Genomic DNA, 19,760 nt, shown 5'->3' on the forward strand with positions numbered 1-19,760 from the left:
AGGAGAAGCTTAAGAAACAGGCCAGGCACAGTGGCTCACGTCTGTAATCCCAGCACTTTGGGAGGCCGAGGCAGACGGGATCACCTGAGGTTGGGAGTTCAAGACCAGCCTGACCAACATGGAGAAACCCCGTCTGTACTAAAAATACAAAATTAGCTGGGCACGGTGGCACATGCCTGTAATCCCAGCTACTCGGGAGACTGATGCAGGAGAATCGCTTGAACCCGGGAGGCGGAGTGAGCCGAGATCGCGCCATTGCACTCCAGCCTGGGCAACAAGAGCAAAACTCTGTCTCCCCCCCGACCCCAAAAAAAAAGACCCAGGTGTCAGGAGTATGGTCTGTATTGTCACCAAAAATGACAGGAGTTGGGGCGGAGAGCAACTTGGGGGCCAAGCCAGGTGCTGAAGTTCTCAGTGAGAGAAGCCAGTGGTCGAATGGTCCCTTTTAATGTGAAACCTGCCGTGAGCAGGCTGTAATGTCTAAATTCATTTACCTGCATCTTGCTATTAGCCAGAGTAAAAATAGTACAGTAGCTTTCCCACTCCCTTCCCCAGGCTGCCACCTCTAAGGATAACCCTGCTTTTGCGTGTGCTTGTTACTATCAGAGGACTTGTCCATTTCTTTCTTGAAGTTGACTGACGCCGGTTTTAATTCTGCCTTTGATGGCTCATTATTATGTAATCTTTTCATTTGCTATTTAAACTTCCATCAAACTTGCTGCCTAGGTTAGTTCCTACTCTGTATTGGATGACCTCTAGCTTTTGAGCTGGATATTCTGACATCTTTTTGGCATTAAATCTATTTTTTTCCCTTTAGGATTTGGTGTCATAATGAAAACAAGTATTTTTGGCTTCCTTTTTCTTTAAACTGAAATTCTTTTGGAAACAACAAAAGCAGTGTCTTAGTTCTTTCTAAAAACCTGTTCACAGTTTGAGATTTGCTTATATTCCTGGTGTTGGTGAAAACTGTGTTGTTAAGTGGAAGTTTAGAGATTATGACATCCAATTTGCCTGATTTTAAGGAGGGAAAAAAATGAGGCTGAGATGTATGACTACTAACTAGTTGCAGAGTCCGTCTTCTGGCTTCCAGGTTAGTGTGTGTGTGCTCGTTTTTTAACTATACCAAATGCAGTCAGGATTTTTTTTTTAATCTAATTTTTGCTTGCACATCAAGAAAGGATGGTCTTTTTAATAATAAATATGGGGCACATGTTCTCAGGACCTCCTGGGGCTGTGTCACAGAAATAATAAATATTAAAAATAAAAATTATAATTGTATTTTCCATTTCCAGGGTGACAGAGTTACGGGAAACATATCTCTAAATAATAATATCCTCTCATGTTCTTGACACTTGTAAGAGCATTAAGAGATGGACACATAGGGTAAATATTAATCAGTTTTAGGATGAGGACAACAAGATGAAATTACTTGTTCGTTAAACTTATTAAGCTAATTCTAACATTACTGCATGGTTACTGTATGCCAGTTACTGTTCAGATGCTTTACCTATATTAACTCATTTAATCTTCACAATTAATGATGTGTAGATGCCATTATTTAACCTAGTTTTAGGAATAAGGGAACAGAAAGGCAAAGAGATGAAGTAGATTGCTCCAGAGGCTCACACAGTGGCATTTAGGCATTCTGACTGGAGCCTAGTCCTTTTAAAAAATGTATTGTTACATCAGTTACACACATTTTTGGGGTACATGTGCTATTTTGGAACATGTATGCAATACGTAATGATCAAATCAGGGTAATTGGGATATCTGTCACCTCAAACATTTATCTTCAGCTCTAAAAGAGTGGTAGAGAGTTGTAGTTGGGTCTTGTGAGTTCAAGTCCAATGTGTTCTGTACTGTATTGTCTCTGACCATGAAAATAAATACTGCCTGATCCCAACAGTGTGGTTATATGAACGACCAAGTGATCGAAAGATAAACTATGGAAACAAGGCAGAAGTTAGTCTCCCAAAAATGAAACCATAGGAAAATAGGCCAAAGGTTTTTGTAATCCACTAGGTTGGTAGAAGGGTTATGCTATTGAAGGATAATAACACTTCACCTTTTCTTAGTTATAAATGAACTTTTCTTATCCATCTAGCCCATTCCTCAGACTCCATATTATCAGAGAGAAAGGAAGAAACAGAAAAGAGGACCCCTTTTTGAGTTTAGCTCTCCTGAACACACACAGGATGAGTTCAGAAGTTCATATGACACAGGGCATTGAGAGTGAGCTCCTTGCCTGGTTCCTCACCCGAGAAGAGACCGGCCCAGGTCCATCTCTCCTGAGTAGGAAAGGCTCAGCTTTCTGAAGAGATTTCTACCTGGGCACAGGCTGCCTTGGGCAGGGCCTGGCTGTCTGAGGTAAGATGAAAATCTATCAGATTGTGCAGTACTGTGCACGGCTGGCCAATGTCTGTCACTAGTGGAGCTGGCAGCCCCCCCCTCCCACTTACTCAATTGGAACACCCCAATTCTGGTCACCCTGTGTGCTAGGAACAGAGATCCAAGTTATTACCCTTAAATAATTTGTAGTCTGAGATACTGCAAGGGAAGATGAGATTCAGTCTTTAATAATAATATTTTAAACAATTATACTGACTCAAAAAATAGAATTAATCAGTTTGGTTGTGAATATTCTACTTTATGTGGGCAGTTGTTGTGAAGATAGACAATCAGAATAACTTAATGTATTTACTTAACTGTTTTCTCACAGGAATTCATAAGCTTATAATTAAATTGCATCAGCCACAGCTGCCTGAGCCACCTTAGTCTAGGCTCATTTTATCCCTGGGACGTAGCTGCTGTTTTGGCCTTTGGTGCTCTTCACCTGTTTATCATAGGGTGGATTTACTTTGATTCACAAGTCATTTGTCTAACCTCTCATTTTGTCAAGATAATTCCAGGTGAAATTTCTGGTGATTGGCCCAAAGTATTTCATCTACCCACAAATTTGATCATTATCCTCTCAAATAAAGGGAACAAAGATGGAAAATAGGTGAAGCTTGGCCTCATTTATTTACATATTGACCCCAATGTCCGAAGTTACTCAGAAGTGTGTACAACTCTATATAGACCCCTTCCTGGAACTGGACACAGAGGCTGAAATAAAAACCAGTTTTCAGCATGACTTAGCACAATGTTATTTATGTTCACTGCCTATTAGCCTATGGGTCATGAGATTTGTTATTCTAGAGCAGTTGAGTATTGGAGTGAAACAAGCAAAAGCAAGGCATGTTTTTCTATTGTAATCTGTGCTTTTTATTTTTTAAGGTATATGATAATAGTTTTACATCAACTAAGTGTGATCTGGATTCCTTCTCCAGAATTATAAATTACCTAATTCCCTTCTGCTAAAAGATGCAGGACAGAGAGGGTAAGCTTTTTAGCTGGATATTTATTCCTGTTGTACGATCCTCCTTATCCCCTTTAACGAGTGCTAGAACTACGCCAGAGTATAACTGTCCAAAAAACTTAAAGGAGTTCTGATTTTTATCTGGTCAAATCACTGAAATATGTCATTAGAAAATGCCTGGTAGTGGCCGGGCACGGTGGCTCACGCCTGTAATCCCAGCACTTTGGGAGGCTGAGGTGGGTGGATCACGAGGTCAGGAGATCGAGACAATCCTAGCTAACACAGTGAAACCCCATCTCTACTAAAAATACAAAAAAATTAGCTGGGTGTGGTGGCCGGTGCCTGTAGTCCCAGCTACTTGGGAGGCTGAGGCAGGAGAATCGCTTGAACCCATAAGGTGAAGGCTGCAGTGAGCCGAGATCACACCACTGCACTCCAGCCTGAGTGACAGAGTGAGATTCTGTCTCAAAAAAAAAAAGAGAAAAGAAAATGCCTGGTAGTGAATAAAATCTTAAATCATGTAGATTAAAAATAACCTGCTACTTCTACTTATGTTGCCATAAAAGCAGTTTTCAAAATATGTTCTCTTAAAATATCTTGAAAATAGTTCCTGGTCTAATGGAAACAAGTGTTGGGAAAATTCTCTTGTTGCAGACATATTCATTAGTGTGATGATAGCATTGCCAAAAGGAAGGAGAACATGCCAGGGCCAACACACACAGTCCTGAGAACATTCCTTCTCTGAATTTCTGGCCCGTTCTTTCTCTGTCTCCCTTCTCCTTGTCCAGGAGCTCCATTGTTGGCATCATTATCCAGAATGTAAATGGCTTTGCCAGAAACACTGCCCACAGCTTGTCTAAGAACAAATGTTAAGGAGATATGCTCTTTTCCATGTATTTGCTTTGGATATTTTTCTAACAATTAAAAAAGCCTGAGGGCCGGGTGCAGTGGCTCATGCTTGTAATTCCCCACACTTTTGGAGGCTGAGGTGGGTGGATCACTTGAGGTCAGGAGTTCAAGACCAGCCTGGCCAACATGGTGAAAACCCCGTCTCTACCAAGAAATATAAAAATTAGCTGGTTGTGGTAATCCCAGCTACTTGGGAGGCTGAGGCAGGAGAATCTCTTGAACCTAGTAGGCAGAGGTTGCAGTGAGCTGATAGTGCACCACTGCACTCCTGCCTGGGTGACAAAGTGACCTTGTCTCAAAAAACAAAAAAAAAACAAAAAACACCTGGTATTGGAAGAGATCATTTTAGTTTAGAAAGTAGGAAGTTTCTTGATAGAGTTGGTCTGGTTGTGTTCATTCCTCAAAGGCAAGATTATAAACTGTTTCTGCCTACTTTGGAAGAGTCAGAGGGTTTGTTTTGTGGCTCCTTATGGTATTTTATCATGTTGGTGGTTTTGTATTCTCTAGAAAATTCCTGTACTTAAAAATGCTGCCTTACAGAATTAATTTCCTTTAAGGACTTAACTCTTGGATATTTCCCCTTAATTCCTCTGTTCTCAGAGTGCTTGCCATTGTTATTAAATGCCAGATTTTTAGAGCTGATAGGGCCTTTAGAAACAGAGTAAGAGAGGAGAGTTTGGAGATCATATAGTTCAACTATTTGTCTTCATAGCTAAGGAAACAGACCCCATGAGGTGCAGTGCCCAGGGCCTGCAGTTGATGAGTTAGGGCTAGAACCCACGTCCCTGTTGAGTACTTTGCTCTTCGTGGTGTGATTCTGCACTCTGTCCTAGTGCTCAGATGATGTTCTATACTTAGCAGGGGCACTGGAGACTGAGCTCCAAACCATTTATTACTAAAGTGTATGTTTACCAAGTCCTTTTTGGTTCTGTTATTTATTCCTGTACTCAACTAAGCCAAATCTAGATTTAATTGAAAACTGTATAGACACTGTTAATTCCAAGTGTGCTCTTCAGGCCATGTCCAATGAGGGAGCCACCTTAGTCTTTCAGAGACCATTTTGATAAACATTTAAAGCTTACCATAGTTATTTTTTTGACTTAACACCTTTAAATGCCCCGTGGCATCCGATTGTTGAAGTGTAATGCCCTGTAGGATTCCCATTTCGTTTAGGTTGAGATCTGCCATTCCCCAGCACTCAGGTGAGCTGATTGAGCTGTTCTCCAACTAACCTATTTTAGGACACAAGCTATTTGTTAAACAAGCCAAGTATGTGAATATGTCACTGTTCAGGCACTAGTCTCAGTGGCCCCCCATCTCCCTCGGAATAAAAGCCAACGTCCCTAAAAGGGCCCCGAATGCTGATCACCTCTGTGACATCACTTCTCATTTTCTGTACTTTCTCATATCCCTTCAGTTTCAGGAAAAAACTTCAGAGCATCAGGCAAGCTCCTAATGTACTTTGCACTTGGCTGTTCCCGCTATAGAGACCTTCTCCTCTCCTCTTGGTACCAGGTGGCTCCTCTTTCACCTCCTTCAAAGCAACTCACCTTCTCAGCAAGTCCCTTACTGACCATCTCATTTAAAACTGCCACCCCGCCCCAACCTTTCCATTTCTGTTCCCCTCCTCTGCTGTGTTTTTCTCCATAATGCTGGTGACCTTCTAATGTAGGACTTATTTTTTCTAAAGACCTCTCCTTACAGGTATTTCCCCTTAAGTCCTGTGTTCTCAGAGTTCTTTGAGTATTGGTTTTAGTTTATTTAAATGAAAACTTCCCAGTGCTTCTCATCTGTAGCCAGCATTGGGAACTTTTGCCATAGACGTGCTTCATTAAGTGTTAGTTTTGAGAGTTCTCACAGAGGCAGAATTTAAGTATCAAGAACATATTTTTAATTCTTTTTTTTTTTTTTTTTTTTTTTTTGAGACGGAGTCTTGCTCTGTCACTCAGGCTGGAGTGCAGTGGCCGGATCTCAGCTCACTGCAAGCTCCACCTCCTGGGTTTACACCATTCTCCTGCCTCAGCCTCCCGAGTAGCTGGGACTACAGGCGCCCGCCACCTCGCCCGGCTAGTTTTTTTGTGTTTTTTAGTAGAGACGGGGTTTCACCGTGTTCGCCAGGATAGTCTCGATCTCCTGACCTCATGATCTGCCCGTCTCGGCCTCCCAAAGTGCTGGGATTACAGGCTTGAGCCACCGCGCCCGGCCTTAATTCTTAATAGTAGCTTCAAGCAATGTTTTTCATATAGTAGGACCATTCTCTTGCATTAAACCACATAGTGGCTCAGCATTGTTCCCTACTCATCAGAAAGCTTCCCTGCAGTAGTGATAGCAGCATATTCCTATATATAACTGATTTTGAGGACCATGCACCTTATAACCTGAGGTTCCTCTGATTTTAGGGGGAGGATAATGAATTTGTATTATTTGAATAAGAGTGTTAAGATATGAGTTTTCAAATAAAATGGTTAGTTTTACTGACTTTTTCTTAAAATAGTGCAGCACTAGTTAATGTTTGTATAATTAAGTCTATTTTAGAATATTTGATTCTATGTATAACTTTTTTTTTGGAAATGGAGTCTAGCTCTGGCTTCCAGGCTGGAGTGCAGTGACATGATCTGCAGAGGCTCACTGCAGCCTCCACCTGCCAGGTTCAAGCAATTCTCCTGCCTCAGCCTCCTGAGTAGCTGGGACTATAGGTGTGCCACCACATGCCCGGCTAATTTTTGTATTTTCCATACAGATGGGGTTTCACCATGTTGGCCAGTGTCAAACTCCTGACGTCAAGTAATCCGCCTGTTTTAGGATTCCAAAGTGTTGGGATTTCAGGGGAGAGCCACTGTGCCCAGCTGATACTATGTATAACTTTTTATTTGAAAGCTTTTTTACTCTCAACTATTAAAATTACACATTGTAGAAATGTCAGAGAGCCAAAAGTGCAAGTAGAAATAATGGGAGAATCTCTCAAAGATGACAGCCATCGACACCTGTTTTCTAGCCTTTTCCTATTGCTGTGGTCCTAGTTCTGTTCAGGTGTGATGAGATTTGAACAGTGCAGTGGAGAAAATCCTACCACCACTAAGAATTCTGCACTGTTAACATTTGTACTTACTTTCAGTTTCTTATTTATGTGCATATGTTTTAAACAGAGCAAATAATATACAAGCACATTGTCCCTTTTTAAAAGGAATATATTAATAGTGTAAAAAAATAATATACAAGCACATTGTCCCTTTTTAAAATGAATATATTAATAGTGTTACATAAAGTCTTTTTTTTTGTTTTTTTTGAGACAGCTTCGCTCTGTCGCCCAGGCTGGAATGCAGTGGCGCTATCTCGGCTCACTGAAACCTCCGCCTCCTGGGTTCAAGTGATTCTCCTGCCTCGGCCTCCTGAGTAGCTGGGACTACGGGCACATGCCACCACCCCCGGCTAATTTTCGTTTTCTTTTTACTAGAGACGGGGTTTCACCATGTTGGCTAAGCCGGTTTTGAACTCCTGACCTCAGGTGATCCACCCACCTTGGCCTCCCAAAGTGCTGGGATTACACGCGTGAGCCACCATGCCCGGCCAGATAAAGTCATTTTTAACCACTGTTTCCCGTTCTGTTCCCTATTCCCATCATGACCCCAGCCCTGGTGCCCTAACTGAAACCATTACTTTTGCAAATTTGGTACATGTTGGTTCAGTACAGTTTTCCTATACTTGTTACCATGGAGAATAGGTAGTATTGCTTTGTTTTAGTTTATTAAATAACCTCAGGCTGTAAATATAACATCCTGCAACTTAAAAACACAAACAAACCTTAGCTTTAGATGTATACAAGTTGATACACATTGATCTACTTCATTACCCTTGGCTACGTAGGACTCAAGTAGATGGATGTACTCCCCTTTATCCAACCCTATCCATTGACAGGGTTGAATTTGGCTCTTGGCTTTTATAAATAATATTGCAACAAATACTCTCATGGGTCATCTGGGACATGTGTATTAGTATTTTTCTAAAGTTATATAGAATTTTTTTACCCTAATTTTTCTCCTCTTAATACCAAGACATGAACATTTCCCATTATTAAAATGTCTTCATAAACCACATGCTTCTTAAATCTAGACTAATTTCCTTAATGAAAAATTAATATTGGACACAAAGCTTTTTTTTCATCAGAGTAACTTAAATATCACATGGGCCCTCTTGATTGTGGTAGATAGAAGATTATGCTGTTTCAACACAGAGCATTTAAAAACAAAAGCTAAAAGTGTGAGTGACTAGAGTGGTCTAAGACTGGACTACTTGGACTTGGTATTCTTATCTCCTGTTTTCTAACTCAGGGGAAGTTTCCGAGGTTTTTGGAGACAATCTCTGTAGCACCTCACTTGAGGCTCCTCCAGTGCCATTTCTCTGCATCTTTCCTGACTTCCTGTTTTATTCCCCCTACTGTGTCAATACTTTATTCAGATTGCAGTTATTTATTGGTGTCTCTTGTCCCACTGCCACAGTGACCTCCTCAAGAATAGTGAACTGTCTTATTTTTGTACCCTATCCAAGCACAATGCCTGCAGTGTAGGCATTGTGAATGCCAAGCTGAATGAATGAGAGAGAGACTATGGGGATGGCGGTGAGGGAGGGTGGGGGTCGGAGATAGTGGTGGTGATACTCACCTTAATAAGGAACTTCAGATACTGAAAGTGTGGAACAGAATGAGAGTCCTAAAAGGAAATGAAGTGATAGGGATGACAAAATGACACCTTTGACAATGGATCTCTGCTTTAGAATATTGCCATTTGCATATATACTGACTGAATCTCTGGTTTTATTAATTTCTCCTTGAAGTTTAAATGGCCAGATAACTATTAAAGTGTGTACTTGGTTTGCTAGGAAAAGTTTTAAAAACTTAAACCTCCAACAGATATAGCCAACTTAGAGGTTGTTTTTTTTTTTTTTTTAACTCCTTGCTTCATTTCTTGGTTGCCCCAATTTTAATCAAAACTGGGTTTCCCTGAATGAGTGGACTAATGTTAAAGGAAATATTTTGGTCACTGTTCTTATGAAATCCTTTGTGGTTTGAAGTGGTATTCCTTTAGCATTTCAACAGTTTCATTCATGTTCCGCGCACAGTGTAGCCAAGTGATACCAGTAAGTGAGCTTCAGAAGGAGAAGTTCAAATGCAGAACCTCCAGATTTAGAGCTTGAACAATAAAACTTCTGGGAGGGAGAGTCAGACTTTTATCATGACACTGGTTATGAACCATTTAGTAGTATAATTTATCTTTGGGCAGTATCTTCATAGCTCAGAAAACAGTTTCTTTAATGATTATTTTGTATAAGAAGCTGCATTTCTCCCAGCTTGCTTTTTTTGTTAATAGAACGCTGATGTATTCTAAGTAATTGGAGCTATCAGGAGAATATAATGTTTATCAGTAACCAAAGATCTATGGTTGAAAGTAGTGATTTATAAGTATTATCACCTTTTCCCAATACTGAAATTGTTTCCAGTACTGCAATACTTTAAAAAACTAATTGTTCTCTGGATACTTTTTGCTGCTAATTAACATCTCTTTTTACAGGATTCATGAATAAAATTTTCCATCCCAACATTGATGAAGCGTAAGTAACTATTTTAAAATGTTAAAATTTTAGCAGCAACTGCTCTTGATTAGCATTTCTCTCTCTGTTATAAAAAGCCTCAGTTATCGTTTTGGACCTTATCAGGAGTTAGGACTGTATGAATGGTCATGTAAATGATAGAATCCAAAGGATATGAGGTCCTCAATACCTTAGTTCACATTCTGCTATTGTACCGCTTAGTCTTTTCCATTGTCGTGACTGGGTCCTTCATTTTTCTTGTTATCCAGCAAACAGTAGTAATATTCCGCATCTCAATTCTCTTTGTGTAGACACAATTCAGAGATGTGTTTTCAGTCTATGGATTGACTGTTTTCAGACCTTATAGTATTTTCTTTTTTTTTTTTTTTTTGAGACGGAGTCTCGCTGTGTTTCCCAGGCTGGAGTGCAGTGGCGTGATCTTGGCTCACTGCAAGCTCCGCCTCCCGGGTTCACGCCATTCTCCTGCCTCAGCCTCCCAAGTAGCTGAGACTACAGGCGCCCGCCACCACGCCCGGCTAGTTTTTTGTATTTTTAGTAGAGACGGGGTTTCACCATGTTAGCCAGGATAGTCTCGATCTCCTGACCTCGTGATCCACCCGCCTCGGCCTCCCAAAGTGCTGGGATTACAGGCTTGAGCCACCGCGCCCGGCCTTTTTTTTTTTTTTTTGAGACGGAGTCTCGCTGTGTCTCCCAGGCTGGAGTGCAGTGGCGTGATCTCGGCTCACTGCAAGCTGTATTTTCTCGATTCTTGAGAGTAAGGCAAAATGACTATAGATTCAGTTAATGAATCTTATTTATCCCTTTCTTTCCTTCTAATATTTTATTAATGATACTTTAAAATATTCCAGCATATCCTGTTTTATACTTCTAGTGCTGTTTAGAATATATTATTATTTGGGATGCGGTTTTAATTTGTCATGGCACTAAGTTTTGCTGTCTCTCACAAGCATATCTAACAGGTTTTTCTGAACCCTGTGTGAGTAGGTTGTATATATACATACATCATGCCCCTTAGTCCTTTAATATTAATACTTTGTTGTATCAGTTATCCTAACAAGGATATTCTCTTATCTGTCCACAGTATATAGTTGTCAGATTCAGGAATTTAACATTAATGCAATACTTTTTATTTAATCTACTGCCATATTCCAGTAACTTACTTTTTAGCACTTTTTTCTTTCAGTAAAGGATCCAGTCTAGAATCACACATTACATTTAGTTGTCAGGTTTCTTTAAACTACTTTAATCAGGATTAGTTCCTCAGCCTGCCTTTTTCTTTTATAAAATTCACATTTTAAAATAATATAAACCCATTATTTTATAGATTGTTCCTCAATTTGGGTTTGTCTGATGTTTCCTGTTCATTAGATTCAGAGCACGAACACGCTTAAGGCCAGAAAACTACAAAGTAAGATTGTATCTTTCTTGGGGTATCACATTCAGAGACATACAAGGTCTGTCTGCCCCTTGTGTTCTCAGCACCTGGTTCAGGTGTTGTCTGGTTTCTCCATTGTATAGTTACTATTTTCCCCTTTCAGTCTGTAAGGTGACACTTTAAGACTTTGTACTATTCTGTTTCTCATCATAGTTTTCCCCAATTGGGATTCTTTTTTTCACAGATCTATTAAAAGTATTTCTCTTGATAAGTAAAATTAGTTGCCAGATACATGCAACTAACTTTCTAATTTTTAAAAACATGCCATTCTTTCCATCTGTTTCAGGTCAGGAACTGTGTGTCTAGATGTAATTAATCAAACTTGGACAGCTCTCTATGGTGAGTTTGGCCATGGAATATTTTTTGGAGTTGTTGAGACATTGCCTTAAAAAATGTTATTTGGCTTTTCTTTTCTGGTTTAAGATGTTTTGTTGGTAATGGGAAGGGATTTTTGAGGGACCGACTGGGAAAGTTTGATCAGTGGAAAAAATATTTTCTCTCAAGTACAAATATATCAGTTTAGCTGTGGAAATTTAAAATGATTTTGTGAGATTCCAGACTTAAGGTATAGTGATACAGGTGTGCACACACGAATACGTGTGCAAACATATGTATGTATTTAGAAGCACATAATATATATATTTTAGTTTTAGAAAAAACTAAAACTACTTAGGAATGTCCCTCTGAAATGAGAGAGAAATGATATAGTAAGAGGTTTCAGGGGATCATCTTTTCAAAGGCCAAAACTTCCTTATGAAGGAAGAGTAATTTAGCCTTACCTTCAGTGCTGAAATTGACACCCCATCTCCTACAGGGAATCAACAGATGAATTGCCCAGCTCTGCAAAGTACTATGCTGAATATCACAGAGAGTTATAAAGAGCATCAGGCCTTTCCTCCTTATCACCTGGTTGGGGAGCTGAAAATATTTTAAAATATAGTCGTCCCTTGGTATCTGCAGGGGATCAGTTCCCAGACCACCAGCAGATACCAAAATTCGTGCTTACTCAAGTCCCACACTCATCCCTGCAAAACCTGCTGACATGGAGGGCTAGCGGTATTTATTGAAAACCACATGTGAGTGGACCCATGCAGTTCAAACTGTGCATGGACCCATGTTCAAGGGTCAGTTGTACATTTGAAGTTAATTAGGGATACAACAAATAAATTTATTTGGCCGGGCGCGGTGGCTCAAGCCTGTAATCCCAGCACTTTGGGAGGCCGAGACGGGCGGATCACGAGGTCAGGAGTTCGAGACCATCCTGGCTAACACGGTGAAACCCCATCTCTACTAAAAAATACAAAAAACTAGCCAGGCGAGGTGGCGGGCGCCTGTAGTCCCAGCTACTCGGGAGGCTGAGGCAGGAGAATGGCGTAAAAACCCGGGAGGCAGAGCTTGCAGTGAGCTGAGATCCGGCCACTGCACTCCAGCCTGGGCGACACAGCGAGACTCCGTCTCAAAAAAAAATAAAAAAATAATAATAATAAATTTATTTTTCCCTCCACTTGTCCAAATCTCAGGCTTCGTAGAGTCTCCCTACTCCAGTGCTCCTACCCCATATACTTCTGCTGATTCTCCAGCTGGAAGTAATCTCTGGATACTGTTACATTTTATAGCTCCTTTTTTTATGGCCCACTTTCACTTTCTACTGTGTATTTGTTGTTTATGCCTATTTTTTTGTGCTACTAGATTATTTCCTATCTTAAGGGCTATCAGGTGTATGTCTGATTCATCTGGAAGGCCCAGGATTCTTATCACAGTGCCCTTCACCAATATGGGTTGAAAGAATGAATGGTACAGGTAACAGTTGCTGAGAGGCACAAGAAAAGAAGGGAAAGCTCAGTTGAGGCTGAGCTTAACCGGGGATGGCTGCTTCTTGTTGAAGACTTGTGTGACCTTTTAATGGTCTGAGGTAGATAAGACTTCTTAGTCCAGCCACAATTTGCAAGTTACCTTTGCCAGATATCCTTGAATTACGTTGGTAAATGAGAATCACAGAGAAAGGTTGGTCAGCAGCAGAACACAGTTAATCACTGCCTCCACCTGATTGTGCCATTCAAAAATTATTTTCTCTACCTGGAATGTTCTCCCCTGATCTTTGTGTGGTTGGCACCTTCTTCACTCATCTCACATATCACTTCCTCAGAGCAGTTTCCTTTCCCAGCCATTCCATCTGAAATGACACCCCTCCATAGCACAGCACCCTGTTGTATATATTTTTTTAATTTTAAAATTGTTTTTTAATTTATAGAAACAGAGTTGCACTCTGTTGCCCAGGCTGGAATGCAGTGGTGTGATAATAACTCACTGCAGCCTTGAACTCCTGGGCTCATGATCCTCCCACCTCAGCCTCCCCAGTAGCTGGGACTATAGGAGCATACTACCAGGCCTGGCTAGTGCCCCATTTTCAGTAAGCTTCTGAAACTGGTATTTGTTTATTGGTATTTGTTTATTGGTATTTGTTTATTGTTTATCTTATCCCCTTGGATTGTAAGCATGACAAGTAGGGACTTCGTCTTATTCTTGTCTTTCTCTCTCTCCACGCACATGCGACTATAACAGTGCCTGGTGCACAATAAGGGTTCGACTATTTGTTGTCTTTTTTTTTTTTTTTTTTTTGAGACGGAGTCTGGCTCTGTCACCCAGGCTGGAGTGCAGTGGCGCGATCTCGGCTCACTGCAAGCTCCGCCTCCCGGGTTCACGCCATTCTCCTGCCTTAGCCTCCCGAGTAGCTGGGACTACAGGCGCCCGCCACCTCGCCCAGCTAGTTTTTTGTATTTTTTAGTAGAGACGGGGTTTCACCGTGTTAGCCAGGATGGTCTCGATCTCCTGACCTCGTGATCCGCCCGTCTCGGCCTCCCAAAGTGCTGGGATTACAGGCTTGAGCCACCGCGCCCGGCCTATTTGTTGTCTTAATGGGTGAATTAATCATGTCCAGTACTGTTTAACAAGAGAGTTTTAGGGGAGATGGTGGCATCTAGTTGAGGCAACAAGAAAGAACATACACTCTGAGCTTGATTAAATGGATTCATTTTAAGATTTTTTTTTGGTAAAAATGTCTCATGGCAGGCTGCCTGGAATATCTGATGTAATGATGTGTTTTCTTAAACTACATTCACATTTTAGAAATGTACATATCAAAATACTGCAAGCTGGTTCCAATTACAATGAAGTAAATTGATGTTTAGTTTTGCTAAAGCTTTTACCATTGACCAGAAAAGCTTTGTGGAAGATGTTTGCTGACTGTCAAGTGCCTCATGTCTCAGAACAGATTTTTTAAAAAAAAAATAAGTTTCACTGAATTCACAGACATGCAACTCACCCATTTAATGTGTGTAATTCAGTAGTTTTTAATATATTCAGTTATATGCAGCCATCACCACAGTCAATTTTAGAACATTTTCATCACCTCAAAAATAAATGTGTACCCTTTAACTATTCCCTACCTACCCCCCAGCCCTAGGCGACCACAAATCTGCTTTTTGTTTCTGTGGATTTCCCTGTTCTGGACACTTCTTAGAAATGTAATTATATAATATGTGGTCTTTTGTGACTGGTTTTTTTCACTTTGCATAATGTTTTCAAGGATGATCCGTGTTGCATGTATCAGAATTTCTTAAGGCTGAATAATATTTCATTGTATAGATAAACCACATTATTTGTCAGATAATAGACATTTGGGTTGTTTCTGTCTTTTGGCTGTTATGAGTATTATAAATATTTGTGGACAAGTTTTTATGTAGACATGTTTGCATTTCTCTTGGGTATATAGGAGTGAAATTGCTGGATAATATGTGTAACTATTTGAGGACTGATAGACTACTTTCTAAAGTGGCCAACATGAGTAAGTTTTCATCACATTTATAAAATGTTAGCGTATGTTCTTATATTAACTTGCAAAGCATTTAATAAGCAGCAAGAGTTAAACCACGTTGGTCCAAGTGAACTGAAAGCAGACTTCTGTGTTACATGTGTATGAGTTATTGAACATGTTCCATAATACAGGTGTGTGGGCACACTAACAGGTAAGTGCAGGAAAACAAGAAGAAATATTTTCAGAGTATACTCAAAAGTATACTGAGCATGGGAGAATTGTTTTGACATTTTGCTCAAAACTATTTCTCAAGAAAATTCAACATTTCTTTCATGGAAAGTTTTAGGAACAGGTAAATACAATTATATAAAGTAGCAGTAGAATATGTTCGTTCGGATGACCTTGAAGTATTTTTTCAGACTTATCTGATCTTGAGATCTGAACTGAATTTTTATTACAAACTGTTAAAGCCTCTGGCATTGAAGGTTAGTTCATAATTGGTGAGTTCTGAATCACTTCATTTCCTGCAGTGGTTCCTGAGAGAATCTGAGTTCAAAGGACCGCCCCCACCAACCCCTGCCCCGCCAAAAAAAAAAAAAACTAACACTACATAACTAATAGGAGAAAGTTGGCATGTCAACATAAATATTCAACTGAAAAACAAAAGGCTAAGCCTGGCACCTAAAACTTGTTTCAACACTTTCCTCTGCTGTAGATTTGATGAGGGAGCAGGGAGTGGATTGTGAAATTTCCTGCCCTTTACCTTGCCCCAGGGCATTACTGTGCTGTGGGTTATACATATTTGTAGCATAACAGCAATTCACAGTTGAAATTTCAGGTTTATGTTAATCATAGCCTAATATTAAACTGCATTCATGTTAGCAGTAAATTTAGTCCTCTGTCCCCTCACACCCCTCCCCGTCATTGATTTCTGGTAAGCCAGTTGACTCATTGCTTCTGTTCTTACCCTGTTTTCTCTTTGCCAAGTGTATGTGCAATTTGTTTATTCAGAGTTCAAAATTGGTATAATTGTGGTTTACTCACCCAGTAATTTTTAATTTTATATTATTTAACCTTACAAGAGAGCTAATTATAGTGAGGAATCGGATTAATTTTGTAAAGATGCTTGTCATCAGTATGAAGTTATCAAGTCTGAAGTTATCTATTGTTATTCTTATGACATTAAACAGAAAGTAGCAGATGACCAAATTGATTGATTTTGGCTTCCTGCATGATAGCATCTTTTTTTTTGCATCCCTTCCTGCTCTTCCAGACAGCAGTGACAGAAGCTCTGAGAAACATAAAATGTAGCCAAGGGGATCTGGATTTCCATTTCAAAACAAATTAATTTTAAGGACTGATAGGAGAGTTCATTAAGCCACAGGTAGCTTTTTAAGCACTCTTCTATTTTCCAGTTTTCCTTTTTTTCTCCAAAATATATTTTATCCGTAGTTGGCTTATCACCCTGCACTCCTGGGGGCTCAGGTGCCTTCACTGCAATACAGCTTTAATCTCTCTCTCATCCCACCCTTCTGGACAAGGCATGCTTGATCCCTGCAAATGTGTTTCTCTCTCCAACTTTCGTTTTATTCATTCTTTTACTTGGTAAATTATGTATATGATGGATTAAGTTGTAGGCTGGGCACAGTGGCTCACACCTGTAATCCCAGCACTTTGGGTGGCTGAGGCGGGCGGATCACCTTAGGTCGGGAGTTAGAGACCAGCCATGACCAACGTGGAGAAACCCCGTGTATTTCTACTAAAAATACAAAATTAGCTGGGCATGGTGGTGCATGCCTGTAGTCTCAGCTACTCAGGAGGCTGAGGCAGGAGAATCGCTTGAATCGCTTGAACCCGCGAGGCGGAGGTTGCTGTGAGCCCAGACTGCACCATTTCACTCCAGCCTGGGCAATAAGAGCGAAACTCCATCTCAAAAATACAAAAAAAAAAAAAAAAAAAAGTTATGGAGAAGTGAGGTGGAAGACAATTTTCTTATGAAATTGGGCAGTTTACATTTTCACCCTTAGGGTTGCTAGCCAGTGGACTGGATACTTGTACTCTTATTTTACTGGGCAGAAAAATCAACATTTGGGAGAAGTCTTCCCCTAGAGTTATCTGGGGAGTTAGTAACAAGCAAATTAAATTGACTACAACAGAAGGGAATACTTCAAGGACTTTGAGATTAGGCAAGAGATATAAAATTTCTTTCTTTTTTTTTCTTCCTTTTTTTTTTTTTTGAGATGGAGTCGCGCTCTGTTGTCCAGGCTGGAGTGTAATGGCGCGATCTCGGCTCACTGTGAGCTCCGCCTCCCGGTTTCATGCCGTTCTCTTGCCTCAGCCTCCCGAATAGCTGGGACTACAGGCGCCTAAAATTTCTTTTACCGGGCATTTAGAAATTTAAAATACAAATTTAACACGTATCCCATCCCCTTTTCAGTCAGATAAGTCTGTGAATCTTCTCAAATAATTCAGATTTTGGCAGAAGGTGTATCTTAAAATAATGCTTTATGCTGGATTAGTGCATGCTGTTTCTAAACATTTTAATGTAATTACACAGATAAGAAATACATGTATGTGTCTGCATGGATGATTGGCCAATTACTATTTGAACAGCTTGAGAACTTCGGTATTGGTCTGTCCATGTTGAATCATGAACATCATCCTGCCTTTGGAACAGCTGGATATCATTATTTCTAGATAGAGGCCAAGTAGAGCAATTCTGTCCAGTACTATTGGGATAATGTCACCTGTTATACATAATAAAGAAATATGCTCAGTTGTGGATTTGCGCTTCAACAGTACTTAGCTAGCTCTGTGACCAACCTTCTTTATCTGTCTGCTTGGAAATCTTCAGATGTGGTGTATGCGGCTCAGGAGTCTAACTAGTTATATACATAAAAACGGAGTCTTGCTTGCTTTGAACAACTTAGCGGAAATTCATTAAAAATATCACACTCGGCCGGGCGCGGTGACTCACGCCTGTAATCCCAGCACTTTGAGAGGCCGAGACGGGCGGATCATGAGGTCAGGAGATCGAGACCATCCTGGCTAACACAGTGAAACCCCGTCTCTACTAAAAAATACAAAAAACTAGCCGGGCGGGGTGGCGGGCGCCTGTAGTCCCAGCTACTTGGGAGGCTGAGGCAAGAGAATGGTGTAAACCCGGGAGGCGGAGCTTGCAGTGAGCTGAGATCCGGCCACTGGGCGACAGAGCGAGACTCTGCCTCAAAAAAAAAAAAAAAAAAAAAATCACACTCACTGGTGGTCAGCTTTAAAACCATGGAGTGGTCCGGGCTTTTTGGATCGTGGGACGTGAGCCAGCCAGGGTATGACTCTGAAAAACAGCCACAGCTGCATTCTACTTTCGTAGGGGCTCTGATTTCAGGGCTTGTTTCATTCTTGATTATATGTAAATGCAACCTTGGTTTGTTTTATCTTCATTCACTTGTGATTACTGAGTTAATAAAGTCTTCCCAGTGTATGGACACTTGGCTTGTAATTGCAGGAAGTTATCTCTCGTTATTCTTTTCTGATATTAACAACAACTAAATTATCGTCTAGTAATTACAAGCTTGAATAGCGAGTTTTAGTATGACAGCAAGACTAGCCAGCTAGCTAATTACACATTAACTGCCCACATTTCTGGAAGGCTAATAACAAATCCTATTACCATGTTTTAGCTTACAAGCTCTTAAGGTAAGCAGGGTCATAACAGGTTTGAACTAGGATGAATGACCTCTAAAAAACACCCAAGTAAGATGAGAATTGTTTTGAGATTGACAATGCAACAAGAGCAGTGTTTTTGATGAACAAGAGCTTGTTTTCATTGTGATCTATGCAGTAGCATTTATTTTCTTCTGCAGCTCTCTGAAGTTTAAATATGTTGGGGGGAAAGGGGCTACAATTAGGCAATGAATGGGAAATTACCTTTTAAGCAGGTTTGGAATGCTTTAACACCAGTCCATGTCCTATAACTACACACCTCAGATTGGTGACCTGGTAGCCTGGCCCTGAGCAGAATGTGGCTGGTTTTCCCGGCTTCAGCACCCTGTATTCATCTATCCATCTATCTTTTCGTTTCTTTTTTCTTTTCTTTTCTTTTTTCTTTTCTTTTCTTTTCTTCTCTTTTCTTTCTTTCTCTCTCTATTTATCTTTCTCTCTCTCTCTCTCTCTCTCTCCCCCCACCCCACCTCTTTCTCTCCTTCTTTCTTTCTTTATTGAGACAGAGTCTCACTTTGTCGCCCAGGCTGGAGTGCAGTGGTGCAGTCTCGGCTCACTGCAACCTCTGCCACCCAGGTTCAAGCAATTCTCCTGCCTCAGCCTCCCAAGTAGCTGGGATTATAGGCATCTGCCACTGCACCTGGCTAATTTTTATAGTTTTAGTAGAGATGGCATTTCACCATCTTGGCCAGGCTGATCTTGAACTCCTGACCTCATGATCTACCTGCCTCGGCCTCCCAAAGTATTGGGATTACAGGCGTGTGCTACCGTGCCAGGCCAGCGCCCTACGTCTTTCATATTTCCCTTTCCCACACAGCACAGGAACACCTGTTTCTAGCTTAGAATACTTAAAAACAAAATGTTACTAAGTGAGATTTAAATGTTTTTTTTTTTTTTGAGACGGAGTCTCGCTGTGTCGC

At 40.6% G+C, this 19,760-nt stretch overlaps 1 protein-coding gene across 1 annotated transcript in view; it reads left to right on the forward strand.

Moving 5' to 3' along the window:
* LOC105471402 (ubiquitin conjugating enzyme E2 H) overlaps positions 1 to 19,760 on the forward strand; it is a 119,728-nt gene that overhangs the window by 82,078 nt on the left and 17,890 nt on the right. The window contains exons 4-5 of the mRNA XM_011723879.3: positions 9,832 to 9,871; positions 11,593 to 11,645. Coding sequence (XP_011722181.1) covers positions 9,832 to 9,871; positions 11,593 to 11,645 — 93 coding nt within the window. The remainder of the gene's footprint in view (positions 1 to 9,831; positions 9,872 to 11,592; positions 11,646 to 19,760) is intronic.

The sequence above is a fragment of the Macaca nemestrina genome, chromosome 4 (assembly GCF_043159975.1).
Source record: "Macaca nemestrina isolate mMacNem1 chromosome 4, mMacNem.hap1, whole genome shotgun sequence".
Lineage (NCBI taxonomy): Eukaryota > Metazoa > Chordata > Mammalia > Primates > Cercopithecidae > Macaca > Macaca nemestrina.